This window comes from Bos indicus, chromosome 29 (genome assembly GCF_029378745.1).
Source record: "Bos indicus isolate NIAB-ARS_2022 breed Sahiwal x Tharparkar chromosome 29, NIAB-ARS_B.indTharparkar_mat_pri_1.0, whole genome shotgun sequence".
Taxonomy (NCBI): Eukaryota; Metazoa; Chordata; class Mammalia; order Artiodactyla; family Bovidae; genus Bos; species Bos indicus.
Genome location: NC_091788.1, coordinates 50,471,571 through 50,488,239, shown reverse-complemented (window position 1 = coordinate 50,488,239; position 16,669 = coordinate 50,471,571). Strand labels below are relative to the sequence as shown.

The 16,669-nt window shown below is 66.6% G+C and overlaps 1 protein-coding gene across 1 annotated transcript; it reads right to left on the bottom strand.

Annotated features, from left to right (window-relative positions):
* Nucleotides 1-486: 486 nt before the first annotated feature.
* Nucleotides 487-16,593, bottom strand: DUSP8 (dual specificity phosphatase 8). Its single transcript, XM_070783126.1, has 7 exons — nucleotides 16,279-16,593; nucleotides 10,459-10,796; nucleotides 8,872-9,010; nucleotides 5,099-5,265; nucleotides 4,377-4,536; nucleotides 4,123-4,246; nucleotides 487-3,905 (listed from the first exon to the last, which is right to left on the bottom strand). Exons 2-7 carry the CDS (start codon nucleotides 10,687-10,689, stop codon nucleotides 2,867-2,869), a joined length of 1,860 nt encoding a protein of 619 aa, XP_070639227.1. The 5' UTR covers nucleotides 10,690-10,796; nucleotides 16,279-16,593; the 3' UTR covers nucleotides 487-2,866.
* Nucleotides 16,594-16,669: the final 76 nt, after the last annotated feature.

The window sequence follows — 16,669 nt, the reverse complement described above, 5'->3', positions numbered from 1 at the left end:
CATAAGGAATCTAAATAACGCCCTAAAGCTAGTTGCAGATGCTCTGTAGAGCTAGACCCCCGTTTCTGGTGAAAAGGAAGAGCTGTTGTGTGGTAGGTACATGCGTGTACTCACACGCTGCTCACGCGTGCACACACATGGAGGTCTGCAGTGGGGTGTGGAACTGCTCCCAGCAGTTATTTCTGGAGAGGGGGTTGCGGGGAGCTGAAGGCCGAAACTGAGATTCCCTTTTATATAGTTCTACGTTATTTAAATTCTCAGTAGCTTGAAATAGCAAAAAAAAAAAAAAAAAAAAAAGGCTGTTCTACATCCTACATCTGCCCCTCCCCCCTTCCCCCCTGCCCCCTGAGTTTAGGGTTCTGGGTTCAGAGCCATGAGTGGGAGGCAGTCTGGCTTTCCAGGTCCCATACCCTCCACCTTCTGGCCCCAGGAAGCCCCTCCACACAACCTCCCACCAGCCTGAAGAAAGAGGCAGCCAGACGCATGGAGAAAACACCCATCTCAGGATTTATTACAACACGTTGTTTCCAAATACAAAAGAAGGGGACAGGACAGGGAGCAGAGAGCGGCCGCGATGGGGGAGAGGGTGGAGAGGAGGGGCGGGCAGGTGGGTGGGCAGCCCAGTCCAGAGGGACCAGGAGCCGGGCGGGCGGACCTGCCACCTCTCCTCCGCTGGACTTTCCAGCAAATAATAGGAGGAGGCCAGGTCCATTCTGGGGACCCCATGCCAGGGCACTGGGCTGGCAGGAGGGGGGAGGGCCCTGGGGCCCCACTCCGCACCTCCCAGGGAGTGGGTGGGACTGACCAGGGAGGGGCTCTTGCTGGGTGCCTTGTGCCCCCGCATGGGGAGAGGCGTGGGCTGGGGGGCTGAGACAGGGACTTCTCCCTTCACAACGACTCACTTCAGCCAGTGTCTCAAGAGCAAAAGCCCCGACGTGCCCCGGGCCAGAAGCCACAGGGCACCGGCAGCCCTGGAGAAGGACGGAGGGAGGGGATCGGGCCGTGGGACCTGCCCCCAGGGCTGTGGGGCTCAACCAGTGGCCCCCACCACTGTCTCCTGGACAGCACAGGCGTGGGGCGCGGAGAGGGGACCAGTGCATCCTCCACACCCAGGGTCACCTCCGAAACCCAACGCAATAGACAGACAGGAGGCAGATTTACATAATCAATAATAATAATAATTAACCAATAATAATAAATACTTAAACCTCTAATCCATAGATTGCAAATACAACAATGATAGCTTATTTTCTTGGGGGAACGGGGTGGGGACAGAGGGAACAGGAACAGGACTTTTGCTCAAAGGAGGTTTGACAGGACAGGAGCTGGGGTCAAAAGAAGAACAAACAGAATAAACAGCTGGAGGGCAGCTGGGGGCAGGCAACCCCCGCCCACCTGCCCAAGCACTCAGTCCTGCCCAGGCCACCCCTCCAGCCAGGCCTTGGCCTCTCACCAAGTGACCAGCATCCACTCCTGGATGCTCCAGGACATCTGAAGGTCAGGGGACACCCACTCCTGCTGCCAAAAGCCTTGGGTCCCCCTGACCCCAGATGGTGGGGGGTGAGGATAGCTGGGGCTTTTCTCCTGCCCTCAACCCCAGGCTGGCCCACCTGGGCCAAAAAGCTAACGGGGGTTGGGGACTGGCATGTCACCTCGAAGATATCAGGGAGACTTGGGAGGGGAGCGCTCCACAGGAGAGGGGTGTACGGGGTTTTCCTCCTCCGAGGGCCCTGTGGGGGCTGGCAGACATGGGGGACACCTCCAGCATCTGCTCACATGAGGGGCCTTTAGCTGGAGGGGGCTCTCCCAAGTGAAGGAAAGCCTCCACACCCCACCCCACCCCCACCCAGAGGCATGAGGTGCCTCCTCTGAGAGGCACCTCGACCGGCAGAACAAGACCCTGAATCTATCTGCCCTCCGACCAGTGGAGCCAGCACGGCTGGCCCAGCTATTCCCACTGCCCCTCAGGGGCCAAGCTCCCCCTCTGCCAGTTCCCCACTTGGCAGCTGGCACTGGGGGGAGGAGCCCCACAAGGTGGAGGAGAGGGTAGCAGCCTCCTCGGGACTGGAACTAAGGCTGGACCCAGGCTCAGACGCGAGTGGGGCTGTTCCACCTCCACCCTGCCCTGGGGACTCATGTCCCCTCACACTCAGAGCCCCCTTCTCTGCACTGCTACCCTCTTCCGGACCCCACCCTGGCCCCCCAACACTTGGCAGGCAACAGTCTGGGGGGATGGGTGGCAGGGACGCCTTCGGTGGCACTGAGACTTGGTGCCTGGAGCTGGCAGGGGGCTGTGAGCGCCTCCTCGGCCACCCTCCCCCCCTCCCCCGGCTCCCGGGACACCCCCTCCCATCTATGGCTTTGGTGAGGAGCCGGGAGAGGAGCAGAGAAGGGAGGGGCAGGAGAGGACGCAGCGGGAGGGCAGGGAGGCTCTGCGGCTCAGTCTGCGGCAAAGGTTTTTTATCCTTTTTTCCCCTTTTCTTATGTAAAAAGTGCACGAAAGCTCAGCAGCCTCTTTGCAATGGTCAGCAGTGTTTCCTGGGGGAGGGGGCGGGGGAACCCCAGGCCTGGCACCCCAGCTTGCAACTGAAGGTGGCCTCATATTGCTTAGAAACGTGGGTTTCAGTTTAAATACCAGACAGTAAAAATAGAGCTCCGAGGACCGCCCGCACTGTTGCCAAATCATTGCCAGAATGAACAGCTTAAATAAATAAAAAATGGAAATATTTACTTCTCGATAAAAATCGCAGTAAAACCATTTACCTTTCTTTGCATTATATATAATATATATTTATAGCGGGCCCAGCCGAGGGCAGCCAAGGGCTCGGGGCGCCGCGTCCCCGCGGAGAGGCCGCTCCGGCCGCGGTCAGGACACCTCGATGACCTCCACGCTACCCGAGAAGCTGGCCTGCTTGCCCAGCGCGGCCAGCTCCTCGCCGCGCGCGCGCCCCTCCACCATGCCCTCCTCGAACTCCATTTGGCAGCTCCGGCGCTTAAACTGCGTCTCGGGGGCCGGCTCGTCGGGCCAGCCGGTCCTCGCGTCCCGGGCCTCGGGCCTCGCCGCATCCCGCCGCCGCAGGTCGCCGCCGCCCGCGCCCGGCCCCCCCGCCCGGCCGAAGGGTGCGAACCGCGCGCCGCCCGCGCCCTGTGCGCCCTCGGGGCTGCAGCACCACGGCCCGTCGGGGGAGGGCGTGCCCGGGGAGTCGAGCGGCGGCGCCCAGCCCCCGGGGCCTGCCGGCTGGCCAGGGCCGGGCAGCCCGGGTGCCGACAGGGCCGAGAGGCCGTGCCGCGGAGTCTGCCGGGTGGCGTCGCCGAAGTTCAGGCCGAGGCCTTGCGCCGGGGAGCGCGCCGGGGAGCCGGCTGGGGGCCGGGGCCGCCGGCGGAGCCGGGGGCGCGGGTCGGGCGCCGCGTCCGGGCTGTCGGGGCTTGGGGAGGGCAGGCCCAACGTGCCCCCGGACGGGCTGTCCAGTTTGCAGAGCTTGGGGGCCTCCCCGGGGTCCGGGGGCCCGGGGTCGTCAGGCCGCCGGCTCGGGGTGTAGGCCGATTTTATGTCCAGCGAGAAGGAGCGCTTGAGGCGGTTGGTGTCCTGGAGGCGGTCGGAGGAGAGGTGCAGGCCGCAGAGGCCCTGCTGCAGCGCGCTGGTGGCAGGTGCGGGGCCGGGGGCCTCCGCACCCCCTGTCTGTGCAGCCTCCCTGGAGGCGGCGTTCGCAGCACTCTCTGAGGTAGGTGGTGGCGGCGGCGGCGGCAGTGGGGCGGCAGGGCCCGGCAGGGGCTCCGGGGTCCCGGGGTGGGACGCCCCGTCGCCTTGCAGGGCGGCCAGCAGCTTCAGGCTGCGCTCGTACTCCAGCAGCTGGCCCAGGAAATTGAAGTTGGGCGAGATGGACGGGCGCCGGTCCTTCACGAACCTGGGGGAGAGCCGCGGGATGCGGGCAGGGCTCCGGCCGGGCCAGGCAGCTCCCCAGGCTCGCCCCAGCCCCCAGTGCCCACTCGGGGGCACCTAGCTGCTGGGCAGACCCCAGTGGGCCAGGGCTGGGCTCAGGCCTCCTCCCCGGCCCAGAACGGTGGCTCCGCGGACGAGCAGGTGGAGGGGGCGGGGCGAGCGGGTGGAGGGGGCGGCGCTACCTGTAGGCGTCGTCCGAGGACATCCCCATGGTCTTCATGATGTAGGCGATGGCGATGGTGGCAGAGCGGGAGATGCCGGCCAGACAGTGGACGATGACTTGGCAGCTGGACAACTTGGCTTTATCTGGGGGCAGGGGTCCACGTGAGTGCTGGGGCCGCACAGCCCTTCCCTTCCCTCAGGTTTCTCCCGCCCTCTCCCGCCCCTGCCTTCCAGCCCTCCCAGGGCCTGGGTGAGAGGGTGCCGGCCACCTCACCGATGAACTCGATGGACTTGTCCAGCCAGGGCAGCAGCTTTTCACAGTAGTTGTCATTGATGGGAATGCGCAGGAAACGGCTCTCGCAGATGAAGTCGGGCTTGGGGCAGGAGTTGCTGGCGTTGAGGACGTAGCTTATTCCGTTTTGGGTCATCAGATCCTGGGAGGGTAGGGAACAGGGTGGAAGCGGGTGCAGCCAACTGAAAACTGGGATGCCCTGGAGGCGGGGCCTTGGAATCTGGTTCCTGGAGCACCACCCCCCCCCCCCCCCCCCCGCCTCCCCCCCGGCAGAGCCTACAAGCCCCTCGCTAGGTGGAGGGGTGGGGGGCCGCTCCTGCAAGACACGCCCACAGCCTGCTTCCCGCTCCCAGGAATTTTAAGGCTGAGCTGCCTGGGCGGTGGCTTTACCCTCTTTCCGCGTCACCATTTTTAAAACACGGGGTTCTTTCAGGGCTGGCCAGGGGCCCAGTGACATCAGCAGGCTGGCACGTAGGCTGCAGAGCCAAAGGGGCAGGGAGCCGCCTCTTTGCCCAGCCCTGCCAGGCCCCGTCCCCGCCCTGCCCTGGTCTTGCCAGGACCTCTGGGGTCCTGTGAAACCACAGGCAGACTCACACCCAGGTGTATCTACCCCTCACATCCACGGTCAGCTCCCCCACCCCCGCACCCCCCCTCCCCACCCCAGACCAGCCCAGGAGAGGCTCCGGCTCCGGCTACACACACACCTTGTTCAGGACATCCTTCTGAGAGCCCAGGTAGAGGTGAGGCAGGATGCGGGTCAAGCCCACGCTGGGCACAGGGAGGCAGGGCTGGGAGAGGCTCATGGGAAGCAGGGTAGCAGGCTTGCCCTCGCAGAGGCCGGGGAAGCAGGAGGAGAAGGTGGCAAAGCCCCCTGCGGGCGGATGGATGAGACGCATGTCAGGGGTGGGCCGGCTGGGGAAGGAGAGCGGCTGCCCAGCCTCCCCCTGCACAGACCCCAGCCCAGTCTGCCAGCAAGCCCCCGGCTGGAGCACCTGGTCTCCGTGCTGGTCCTGGAGGGCTCCAGGCTGTCCCGCTCCCATCACCCACCCCTAAGCCCACATCCCTCCTCATGCCAGTCAGGGGCTGGCCTCCCTCAGGACGCCGCTGTGATGCCCATAAAAGTGGAGGCCGTACAAATGACCAGTCAGCATGCAGCACAAGCAGCACCCACACACAGGCAGGTTCAGAGGCCACAGGGGTCTTCACGCTGTGGCGTGGGGCCAGGCTGGGCCTGCCCGCCTCTCCCCCAGGGCTGATGCAATCCCTCCAGTTGGCTGGGAGCCCTGGGCCAGGCTTGGATGCCAGGACAGAGAGGCAAGGGCTTTGAGGGCCACTCCCCCCCTGCCCTGGGCATGACATCACTCTCTGGAGCTGGCACAGCACACAGGGTCATGTGCGCTCGGGTTACGGCTCCATTCCACCCAGCAGGGGACGACGGAGGAGCAGAGGCTGGGCTGAGAAAGGAGCGCTGGGGACTGGGGCACGCAGGCTGCACGCTGTACACGTGGCCGGCGTGTGTCCTGCCTCCTTGCCCGCGCGTGTACATTGGACTGCACGTGGGCAGAAGGAGCCCCTCCGCTGGTCAGGAAGGGGCTGAGGGGGACCCACGGGCACACATCGGACTCAGCGAGTGACCTCAGGCTTCGGTGTCCTGGTCCTGCCTGCCCCAGACACTGTGCTGAGGTTCATGGAAGTGGATAAGCAAACAGCCAGGCCACGGCCGACCTGTCCCCAGGAGGCGGCAGAGGGGCGAGGCAGGTGCCCGCAGACACAGTTGGGGCCAGACCTGGCTGATTCCTGAAGACAGAGATGCCTGGCGACCTCGCTCTTCACCTAGACCCAGCTCAGATAAACCAGAGTGCCTGCCTGGTGCACTCCCGGGGCCCCTAACCAAGGCTGGACTTTGGGGGACCACCACCTCCAGGCTAGGGGCATGGAGGTATAAGCCTTGGAGGGGAGCCTGCTGGCTGCACGGGGAGAAGCAGGTGACAGAGGCACCGGCACTGCTGCTCAGGTCCCGAGGGGAGGCCGGGCCGGGCCCCAGCTCACTGTGCAGAGCCAGGGACCCCCGTGGGGGAGGGGCGGGGCCTGCACCATCTCTCAGAAGACCCTTCTCTGCCAGTCCCTTTCCTCTGCTCTCTCAGCAACAAAGACAGGCAAGTGTGTGGGGTGGAGAATTCCACCAGGAACCCCCTCTTCCTAAGGAGAGCCTCTAGGAGGGGCAGAGATCTGCCAGCCTTTGCTGCAATTCCTGGAACCCCCAAGAACGCCCTCTAGGCAGAGTCAGGCAGCTTAGAGTGCTCCCTATAGCCTCCCGTCCTCCCATGATTTCGGGACACCCCAGGGCCTAGGAATGGGTGACATAGGAGGGGCAGCATCTGTGCCAGCAGCCCTGGACCGTCTGTCCACCACTCCCCCCGGGTGCAGCCCTCTCAGGACCTGGGGAGGTGCCCAGACCTCCCAGGGCTCTCCAGGGCACCCTCCTTCGGTAGGGTAGCCCCCCCTCCCCAACCATGCCTTGCAGGTCAGGGAAAAACGCGCGTTCCGGGAGGCACTCCTGGCCCCACCCACCTCTGTCACTGCGCGCTCCAGTGCGGATGCGGCTCGGCCCGGATTTGGGGGCGCGCCCCGGAGCCCCCGCTGCCCGCCGCAGTCCCTGCCCGCCGCAGTCCCGGGCTGGGGCGGCACCCGCCCTCCGCGCAGGGGCCGCAAGCGCTGGAGTCCTCTCCGGCCGGGTCGAGAGGTGGCGCGCGCAGGGGCTGGGCGGCCCGCGGCGACCACACCGGCCCGCATTCCGCGCACCCCTTAAAGTGCCAGGCGCGCGTCCCCATGCCCGCCGGGAGTCATGGCCAGTAGCCGTGCGGGAGAGGCGCGGCGTGGTCTGGGCACCCGCTCGGGACCCCGGCGCGGCCCGCTTCCACCGCTCGCTCCGCAAAGCGCCCCGCCCTGGAGTTCCCTTCTCCCTGGCTGTGCCGCGCGTCTCCCTGGCGCCCCTCCTCCCACCCACGAAGGGGTCTGTCCTTCCCGCGGGCGTCTGCCCAGCCCGCTCCGTGTGCCTAGCTCGCTGGGCCGACGGCCTACCTCTAACCCTTCGGCCCTGCCCTTCTCCAGGGTTCGGGTGGGCGCTGCCCCAAGCCTGTCCCTCCTCAGGGTCATGACTGCTCCCTGGCTTGCTCCTCATAGAAACGGGGGAAACCCTCTAACCCTGGGGTGGGGCACCGCCAGCTCGCAGGGGACTTCCCACCCAGCTCACCCGGGGCCTGACCAGCAAGGGCCCTGGGCAGCCCAGGGGGAAGTGGGGCGCTGCTCCGGGACCCTCTTCTCAAACGTCTGGGAGGGCCTCTGGTGTCATATGTAGCAAGGGCACACACGCGCGTGTGTGCACACACACAGGGGCTCCCGGGGGACTGCGGGCAGACCAGGACACCTGTGACACCCCCCTCCGCTCGGCCCACACAGCCCCAGGGCATATCAGCTGTGTCAGCTCTGCAGCTCTGTGGCTTCTGGCTCCCAGAGCTCACACATGCACGCACACACACCCCCCCCCCCCCTCCATCCACACATGGAGAGCACAGCACACGCTCACAGGACCCGTTCTCTGAGGGGTCTGCCCGGAGCCCCGGCCCCTGGCAGCTGCTGGAGCAGTCTGCAGCCCCTCTCCTCACAGGAGGGCTGGCCTGGTGCCCCCAACGCCCGTCATGCTCAGGAGGTGCTCAGGGCAGGTGTCAGAATGAAGAGCAGCACCCTAGCAGCTGTGTGATGGTGGGGGTGATGGCGGTGTGGGCCCTCCCCCCACCCTCTCCTGCTGTAGCGCAGGGCACCCAGGCAGGGAGGTTGCACATCCTGGGGGACAGGCCCTGGGCCACCTGGGGAGGGGGCTGGCCAGTCTGATCTGGGGGAATGTAAGCCCCATGGGGACCTCCCCCTGGGCAGATAGCAGTGGTGATCAAATAGGCAGTTGCTAGGCTCCCTGTGCCAGCTGGAGCATTCAGAGGACCCCCCAGTGGGGGATCAATTCCTGCTCAGACTAGGGTTTCCCCAGGGTGGGGCCTATGCCTCCTCCCTCAGACTGTATGCGTGTGTGTGTGTGTGTGCGCGCGCGCGCGTACCTGTGTGGGTGGGGGGTAGCTTCCAAGGTACACCAGGTCTTTGCCTAGATCCCCCCCATTTCCCCTGCCTCAGGCCTGTGTTGGGGTTTCCCGCTGTCCATGTCTCACCTGCTGGTGGTGGGCCTGGGCCCTCGCTGGAGGTGGGACCTGAAGTGTGGGGGCCCGGGGGAGGGGGTCGGAGGAGTCCCTGAGAACTCGGAGCTCCCTAGCTTCGCCTCCACTGGGTCCCCACCGTCCCAGCAGACGCTGGGCCCTGGGCTTAGAGAGGAGAGCAGAGGCCGATCCGGAACGTGACCCTTTGGACGTGCCCACCCCTGCCCCCGCCCCCGCCCTGCCGCCAGCAGGGGAGAGAGGCCTCGGGAAGGCACCTGTAAGGATGGCCACGCTGTCGAAGCAGCCGTCAAGCTTGCTGAGCAGGATGGACAGGAAGCTGTCTGCGGCCAGCACGCTGGCGTCCCGGGTGCTCTGGTCGTAGACCACCACGTCCTGAGGCTCCGCGGCCTCCATCTGGGCAGAGGGCAGAGGTCAGGGGGGCCAGGTGCCCGCCAGTCGCCGCATCCCCTGCCGCCTCCACTGCTGCTGGTCAGGCGGTGGAAAGGGAGGGCCTGTCCCTGTGGTGCCTTGAAGGCAGGAAGGGCGGGCGCCCAGCCACGGTGTACACCTGGACAGCTGTGACTGTGCAGCCACAGGGCAGCCCCCCGGAGCAGGGAGGGTCGGGGGACACAGCCCCCTGAGGCAGCCACGCTCCCACATACAGTTAACAGACACTGGGGGCCCAGCCCCTGTGGAGGAGACGCGGGGCAGGCGTGAGTTCCCAGGAGGCGCATGCGGGCGCCCTGACCTCCGGGGCACAGGGAGGCCTGGCTGGCTCCCAGGGAGGCCGAGGGCCCCAGGAGGCACACGTTGGGGATTCTGAAGGCTGGGTGGGGGGACCTCTGGGTCTGGGGTCTCCTTCTGTCCCTGGCCAGTGATGGGGCCTTCGGAGGCTGCAGCAGGCCCTCCTTGCCCCCAGCCATCCCAGTGGAAGCAGTGGGAAGCTGGGGCCCACCGGCCCTCCCCTCTCCGCTGCCAGCTGGGGGCCCAGATGTGAGCCGCTGGGCTCGGAGCAGCTGGTAGCCCGCCCCCAACACGCTCAGCCCTTAAGCTCGCTGAGCTGCCAGCCCTGGGCCGATGATGTCACCTACAGCCAATGGGAGAGCATTCTGGCCCAGCACTTGCTGGGGGTTATTCATCACCGGATTCCCCTCACTGGAGGCCGCAGGGGACTCCCGTCTGGCTCCTCTCACATCCCAGCTCTGCCTCAAGCAGGGCCAATGACCAAGACCCCTCCCTGAGCCTCTGGGCCGCCTGGGGAGCCAAACCTCCCCCACGCGGGCTTCGCAGGTCACAGTCCAGTGTGGGCTCGATGCCCCTGGGCAACAGAGACAACTATTGCCTGAGGTGACCAGCGACGGTCTTGCAGGCCTCGGAGAGAGCTCCTGGTCCTCAGGATCCAGGGGGAGAGACCGGGACTGGATGCCCCTGTGCCTGTGTGAGCCCCCAGCCACCCGTCTGGTCCTCTTCTGAGTCCTCAGGGTGGTCAGAGAGGCCTAGCCGCCCTCCTCGCTGCCCGTCTGTCTCCCGTGTCCCCCCCGGCTCCATCCACAGCCCGGGCACAGCCACACCACGTGGCTGGGCCCTGCATGGAGGCCTCTGTGTGGGGCTGAGTGGGGACCCGGGCAGGGTCAGTGGCTCTGTGGGGAGGGCAGGAAGCTGGTAGGAGGGTGTTGAGTCTGTCGGCGGAGGGTCACCCTGGGGAGGAGCGCTCTTGTAGTCCTAAGGTGGACAGGGGCGCTGCCTGCCAATGGCTTGGAATCTGACCCCGAGGAGCACAGAGCAGCTTCAAGGGCAGAAAAAGGGAAGGCTGCCCCAGCCCTGGCTCCCGGAGGAGCCAGAGAGACGGGCGGGCTGCATACCTGGCTGCGGGCGGCAGGCTGGATCAGCTCAGCAATGGTCACTTTGCCCTGCTGTAGCCGCCGCTTCACCAGCTTGGAGCAGCAGATGTTGACGGAGCTGAGTACGTGCCAGCTGTTGTACTCCACGAAGGAGCGGCTGTCGATGACCAGCGGACCCCCGGGCCCACCCCGCAGCAGGCTGGCCAGCCTCTTGGCATCCATCACCTTCCGTGGGAGCCGGTCCCCGGCCATGGCGCGGCAGTGGGCAGTGGGGAGGGGCGACCCCGGGAGTGGGCAGGGGCAGCTCCAACGGCCTGGACGTGGCCTAGGGTTTGGAGTGCCCAGGCATGGCGCCAGACCTGCGGGGAGAGGCGGACGGTCAGTGGTCCCGCAGGCCCCTGGGCCTCGGACGGGCTGGCAAGGGGACTGGTCCAAGGGCAGCGTGTCTGGGGCTGACACATGCCAGTGGGGAGGGTTCTCGCTCCCTCTGGCTCCTTCATGGAGGTTGGGCTCCCTAAGCCTGCTGCTTTCCCGTTGGGGTCTGTGACCCTGGGAAGGGTGCTCGGGCGGGGCTGGTCCCGTCCTGAGCCCTCCAGGTCACAGCGCCAGCCTCTCAGCAGGACATAGCAAGGCGAGTGGGGCCACAGAAGGCAGGGCCGCAGGACTCAGGCAGGGTGAGGCCCGAGGGTCCCTCCCCCAGGCCAGGCCCCCCGGACGCTCACCCCTCCCAGGGCACCCCCTTCTGCCCCCGCGTTGCCTGTCCTGTCTTGGGGATGCAGGTCTCTCCCCGCCCCCCACTTTCTGGACGGCGTGGGCCGCTGGCTCCATAAGCCGATCATCTGGATGGGGTGGAGGGCAGGGCACTGACTGGGCCAGGAGCTCTGCGTCCCAGTTCTGCGGGCCAGGGTTCAGGCACACAGGGGGCCAGCCTCCTCCTCCTTCTTCAGGGCTGGGTCACACACTTACGAAATGGGGGAGACACTATGATGGGGCACCGCAGACTCATCAGTGCCCTGGGGTTGAGGAGGCCCCTTTGGGGGCCTGGTGGGTACAAGGACTGTGGTGCGGTGGAGGGCACCCAAGGATAGTGGTCAGCGGTGAGTGTGGGTGACTGTGTAGGACCCTCGGGCTCAGGGGTGACTGGAGGGAGTAGGAGGTGGGTGGGACGTGAGGCTCTGGAGTCTGGGCGGAAGCCCCCTCTGATTTGGTGCCAAGCCTCTGCCACCACTGGCCCACCTGCCAAGACGGGCCTTTCTCAACGCCCCCCCTCCCAGGCCTCACAGTACCCAGGGAGGCATGCATCTTCAGGATGACAAGTTTGCTCGAAAGCTGGGGAAACTGAGGCTCGGGGGAGGGGTGGGATTAACCCAAGGTCGCATCAAGGACACTGGACAGAAAGGGGCCCACGGCCGCCCTGATCACCCGGGGTCTCTCCTCTGCCAGCTTGGGGGGTGGGGAGGCTGAGAGACGGACTCCCCCACAGGGCCAGCAAGGGAACTCCCTCGGTAAGCCCCTCGCCGGCAGCCACAGAGGGTGCTGGGGTGCGCGGCGCTTGGAGACACGCCTCGCCTTTCAGTCAGCACTGACGACCCTGGGGACGGTGGCCACTGTCTCTGCGCCAGCCCTTGGGATGAGCTCCCAGGCTCGTGGGGGGTGCCAGGGGTCACAGAGGAGTAGGTGCAAGGCGGGTGGGGACTGGCCCACCTGGCATGGGCAGCCCAGGGCTGGGCCACTGGAGCTGGTGCCAAGGGAGGCCCTGGACAGTGCTGGGGCCTCGAGGTCCTGCTCACAGATGCTGCTCCTCAGGCGCTTGGGCGCCTTGTTGGTGGGGGCAGGGCCTGGGGTGCAGACGGGGCCCTGCCCTCCTGAGGGCCACGGCAAGACAGTGGGGCTGCCTGCTGAGGGGCCCGACCTGCTCTGAGGCCTCTGTCCGCGTGCCCAGGGGACCCCAACTCGACTCCTGGTCGAGCGGTTTTGAGAGGTTTTTCCAAGTTCTTGCCTGACTCCCTTTAAGGCTGGGACAGGCCCCGCCTCCAGGCCCCCCTGACGCACCTGGGCAGAGCCTCCCACCATGGGATGTGGGACCTGCATCCAGTCCAGAGGCCCAGGGCCCCGACAAGGAGACCGTGGGGTGGGGACACCACGGGCAGAGCCTCCTCCCACGGGGGTGGTGGGGCGGGGGAGGAGGCCTTTGCTGCCCCTGCCCTCCAGTCCTTACACTGCCAGAGCGGCGTGAAGGGGTGCTCACTGCACGGAGGGGAAAGGAGGCTGGCGGAGGGGCAGGGAGGTGAGGCCGGAGACCCGCGGAGGAGAGGGGGCAGGGGCTGGAGGGGTGGACGGCTGGCCTGTGGGCCCACCTGGTACCTGGTCCCCAGCCCCGGCTCCTGAGGAGCCTCTGGCTTGGCCCTATTAACCACTGTAATATTGTTATTTGCAGCTGAGGGGGACTCATTAGCAAGTTGGCACCTCCGTTGTTGCCATGGCAACAGCAGGGGTGCCAGGCAACCGCTGCTCCTGCGGCAGCAGGCGGAGCTGCAGAGCCAGGTCCGCTCCTCGCCTGCTCCCCGCGCACGCCCTCAGGTGCCCAGCAGCTGGGGGGGACCAATTCAGCCAGGCCCGCCCGCCCCTGCACGCCCCACCAGGTCCTAACCCTCCAGTCACCTCCCACATGCACAGGCTCACTCTCCCATCCTGGGGAGCCCTGCCCTTCCTGGGCGGGACCCCCTGCATTGTGCTGGCCCCCAGGCCCTCCTTGGGCAGACCCCTCACTTCCCCAGCTGCGACAGTCAGAGCAGGGCGCAGAGCTGGGCAGAGCAGGGTGGGGTGGAGATGCTGCAATAGGCCAGGTGGGCGCAGAGAAAATGGATGTGTAGGGGCTTGGGCCTCCCGGCTTTTAAGGACCCCCTGCAGGCTCAGCTGAGACCCTCCCCCGGGGAGGGAGCACCCAGAGCCTAGGTCAGCTGGGAGCCTGGGTCAGCCCCACCAGAGGGCAGCAGCCGAGGAGACAGGGTCCCAGGCCAGAAGCAGGAGGAGCCCCGCCCCTCCCTGCCTGCTGCTGGGCCAGGCCTGGGAGGCCACAGGCACCGCCTCCCTGCTTTCCTGGGATCCACGGCGCCGCCTGGCCCTCATGTGAAATACAGGCTGGACACAGCCCTTTGCCACTGGCCACGCTCATGGCACGTACTTACCCGGTTCCCACAATCCATCCCAGCCCTGTGTGCCGTGATTCACACGACAGTACGTGTGTGCACGTTCACGTGGTCACTGCACGCATGTGTCCTCACCTTCTGCACGCGAGTGCCCGAGATTCCAGCACGCCCCAGCCCCAGATGCAGCCACAGCCTCTCCTCATCGGCTCCCATGGCCTCCAAGAGGGACATCCGTGTCCCTCAGCACGTGTACAACCAGAAAACTCCCAGCTAGGGGCATCCTCACCAGGGCACCTTGTGCTCAGCGTCGGGGGACGCGGGAATCCCAGGAAAGGCAGACAGAGACCCTGGCCACCACTCAGCGTGGCTCCTGCCTGGCGGAGCCAGGTCACCAAGGTAGGCCTCAGGCAGAGCTGACGGCGCACAGACCCCCGGTGCTGGGTTTCCGGCTCACTCTGACCCGGGGGCAGGCTTGGAGGCAGAAACTGCTACCCTCTGGAAGCCAGGAGAGAGGCTGGCAGGGGTGGCCTCTCACAGGCAGGGGCCCACGTGCTCACCAGGTTGGCTCTCTGCACCGCCCCCCAGCTCTCTGAGATGACTGGCACAGGACCCAAGCTGCGTCCACTCTGTCCTGGCTGCTCTTGGCAAGGCCAGGCAGAGCCAGCCTGACCTGGGGAGGCTATGGACTTGGGAGACAGTGGGGTGGGGCTCTATCCTCAGTGCCCAGGAGTTGGGGGCTGAACTGGGACTGGAGGGCTTGGCACAAGGGTCCTCAGGGAGGCAGGCTCAGGACGCACCAGTCTCGGCTTCCTCTGCTCCTGCCTAGCTGGTTTTATCCCCGCTGATCAACAGGACTTCTACTGGGCACCCCTCCCCCATGCTAACTGCCGGGGCCAGAGCCCACCAGTCACCGTCTGAGGTTCAGGCAGAGGGGGCCTCAGCCTGTGCAGTCTGACAGTCTCAGCCCGAGCCTCATCACTGTTGCTGTGGGCTCGCCCCTTCCTCTCCTCTCCTTGGGAGCTGCACATCTAGGAGACAGGCAGACAACCTCCGCTTCCTCCACCCCTCCTCTAGGCAGGAGACTACGGGCCCCCCACCCCCCACCCCAAGCTCTCTGATTGCAGCTTCTGGGCCTCAAGGTCAGCCTCAGCCTAGAGGAGAGGTGATGCTGGGAAGGGTCCTGGTGCGGAAAGGGGCTTCAAACATCTTTCTGCATCTCTGTGCCTGGAACCTGCCCTTTCCAGAGGCAGCCTCTGGGATCCAGGAAGCTTCCGGAGGGCAGCAGGGGACTAGAACCTGCCTAGCAACTCCCCCAGGGCCCTAGGCTGACTACAGCAGGAGGTATTTCAGTTAGACTTCAGGACGAACTCCCAGTCCCTGGTCACATGACCTGGCCATCTTTGGCGAATGCTTATCAACCATCTGAGGAGCAAATGCCAGGGACACCTGCCATCTTGGGGCAGGACAGGGGTGCTGGATGCTACCTGCGTTTCCTGGGCTGCTGTGGGAGCAAGAAGGACTCGGGGAGACGCTGGGAACGGACAGTCTCTCAGACCTCCACAGACCCCCAGGAGCAGAGGGCACAAGGCAGGAAGAACCCCCTCCCCTTCACCAAGCTGCGCAAGAAAACTGCAGACCGCACACTCCACCCGCCGCCTTTCTCCCCCATCCTACGGAGGCCGCCCACCCCCACCCCATCACTGAGAGCCCAGGCCCCAACGCTCCCCCTTGCAAAGTCAGTACATTTTTTGCAGCAGGAAATTAGAAGGTAAATTCTCCCAGAAGGGATGACCTCGTGCAGACTGGGCCCATTTCTGCCCCTTCCCCTCCAGGCCAGACTATTACATACCCTTCACCCCAAGGTGGGTGCACAGGCTGAAGGAGGCTGGTTGCACTCAGCCTGGCAGTGCCAGCCCCTCCCCCAGCACCCGCCGCGTCTGCAGCAGGCTGGCGGCTGGCCTTTATTCCGCAGAGGCCAGCTGAGCTCCCTGAGGTGGGGGTGCCCATCGCAGCGTGGCAAGACAGGGGAGAAGGCCAAACACGGAGCGAACCTCTCCTGAGGCTGCCACCCGCCAAACGCCCTGAGCTCCAACGGCCCAGGCCGCCGCATCTCCGCGCCCGGCCCTGCAAAGGACGATCCTCTTCAATCCTGGTCCCTGTGGTGGGGGTGCTTTTCGGGGGGGCACATGGGGCTCAGATAGATCCACGCTCGATCTTAATGGTCTTCCTCGTCCTTAATTCATGCCCCTCCCCCACCAAAATAAGAAAGAATCGCGCGTAGAAAGGCGGCGAAGCGGTGGCCGGGTGTGTGCCGGGCCGGGGTCCGCGGGGCGCCGCGGGAGGCGGGGGAAGGACTTCTCGGTCGGGTCGGCGGCGCTCCTGAGGGCCGGTGGGGGCCGCTCATCTCCAGGCCATCTCCTCTTCCCCGTGCCCGCCCCGCGCAACCCCCCGAGCGCTCCCGATGCAGCGCCCACCCGGCCGAGCCGGGCGCTCGGGCCGCGCGCCGGTGATCCCCTAGCCCCTCGGCGCCCCGCGCGTACCCCCAGCACCTCGGCGCCTCGCGCGTCGCCCCCAGGCCCCCGGCGCTCCGCGCGCCCCCCCTCAGCCCCGCCTGCGCCCCGCACGAACCACCACCCCCCCCGGCCCCGCCGGCGCCCCGCGCGTCCCCCAGCCCCACCGGCGCCCCGCTCACCTCGCTCTCGCTCGCCTCAGGCCGGCACCCGGGACCTGCGCTGCGCTCAGCGCGCCCGCTCCGCCGCGCAGCCCATGGGCCCGGCGGGGGCCCGCGCAGCCGGGGCCGGGGGAGCGCGCGGGTCGCCGCCGTCGCCGCCGCCGCGGGGAGCGCTCGCACGGGCCCGAGCGCGCGCACTGCGGGCGGGCACGCGCGCATCCCACCCCGCGGCTCGGCGGGCGCGGCCGGGGCTGCTCCGGCTCGGGCTCGGGCTCGGGGTCCGGCGTCCGGCGGGGCGGGGGGCGGGGGCCGCGGAGCCGGCTTGGCCGCCGCGCTCGGCCGCGAGTGACAGGCCCGGGGCGGAGGGCGGGGCCGCCGGCGGGGATGAGGTCATGCCAAGCGAAAAAAGCCC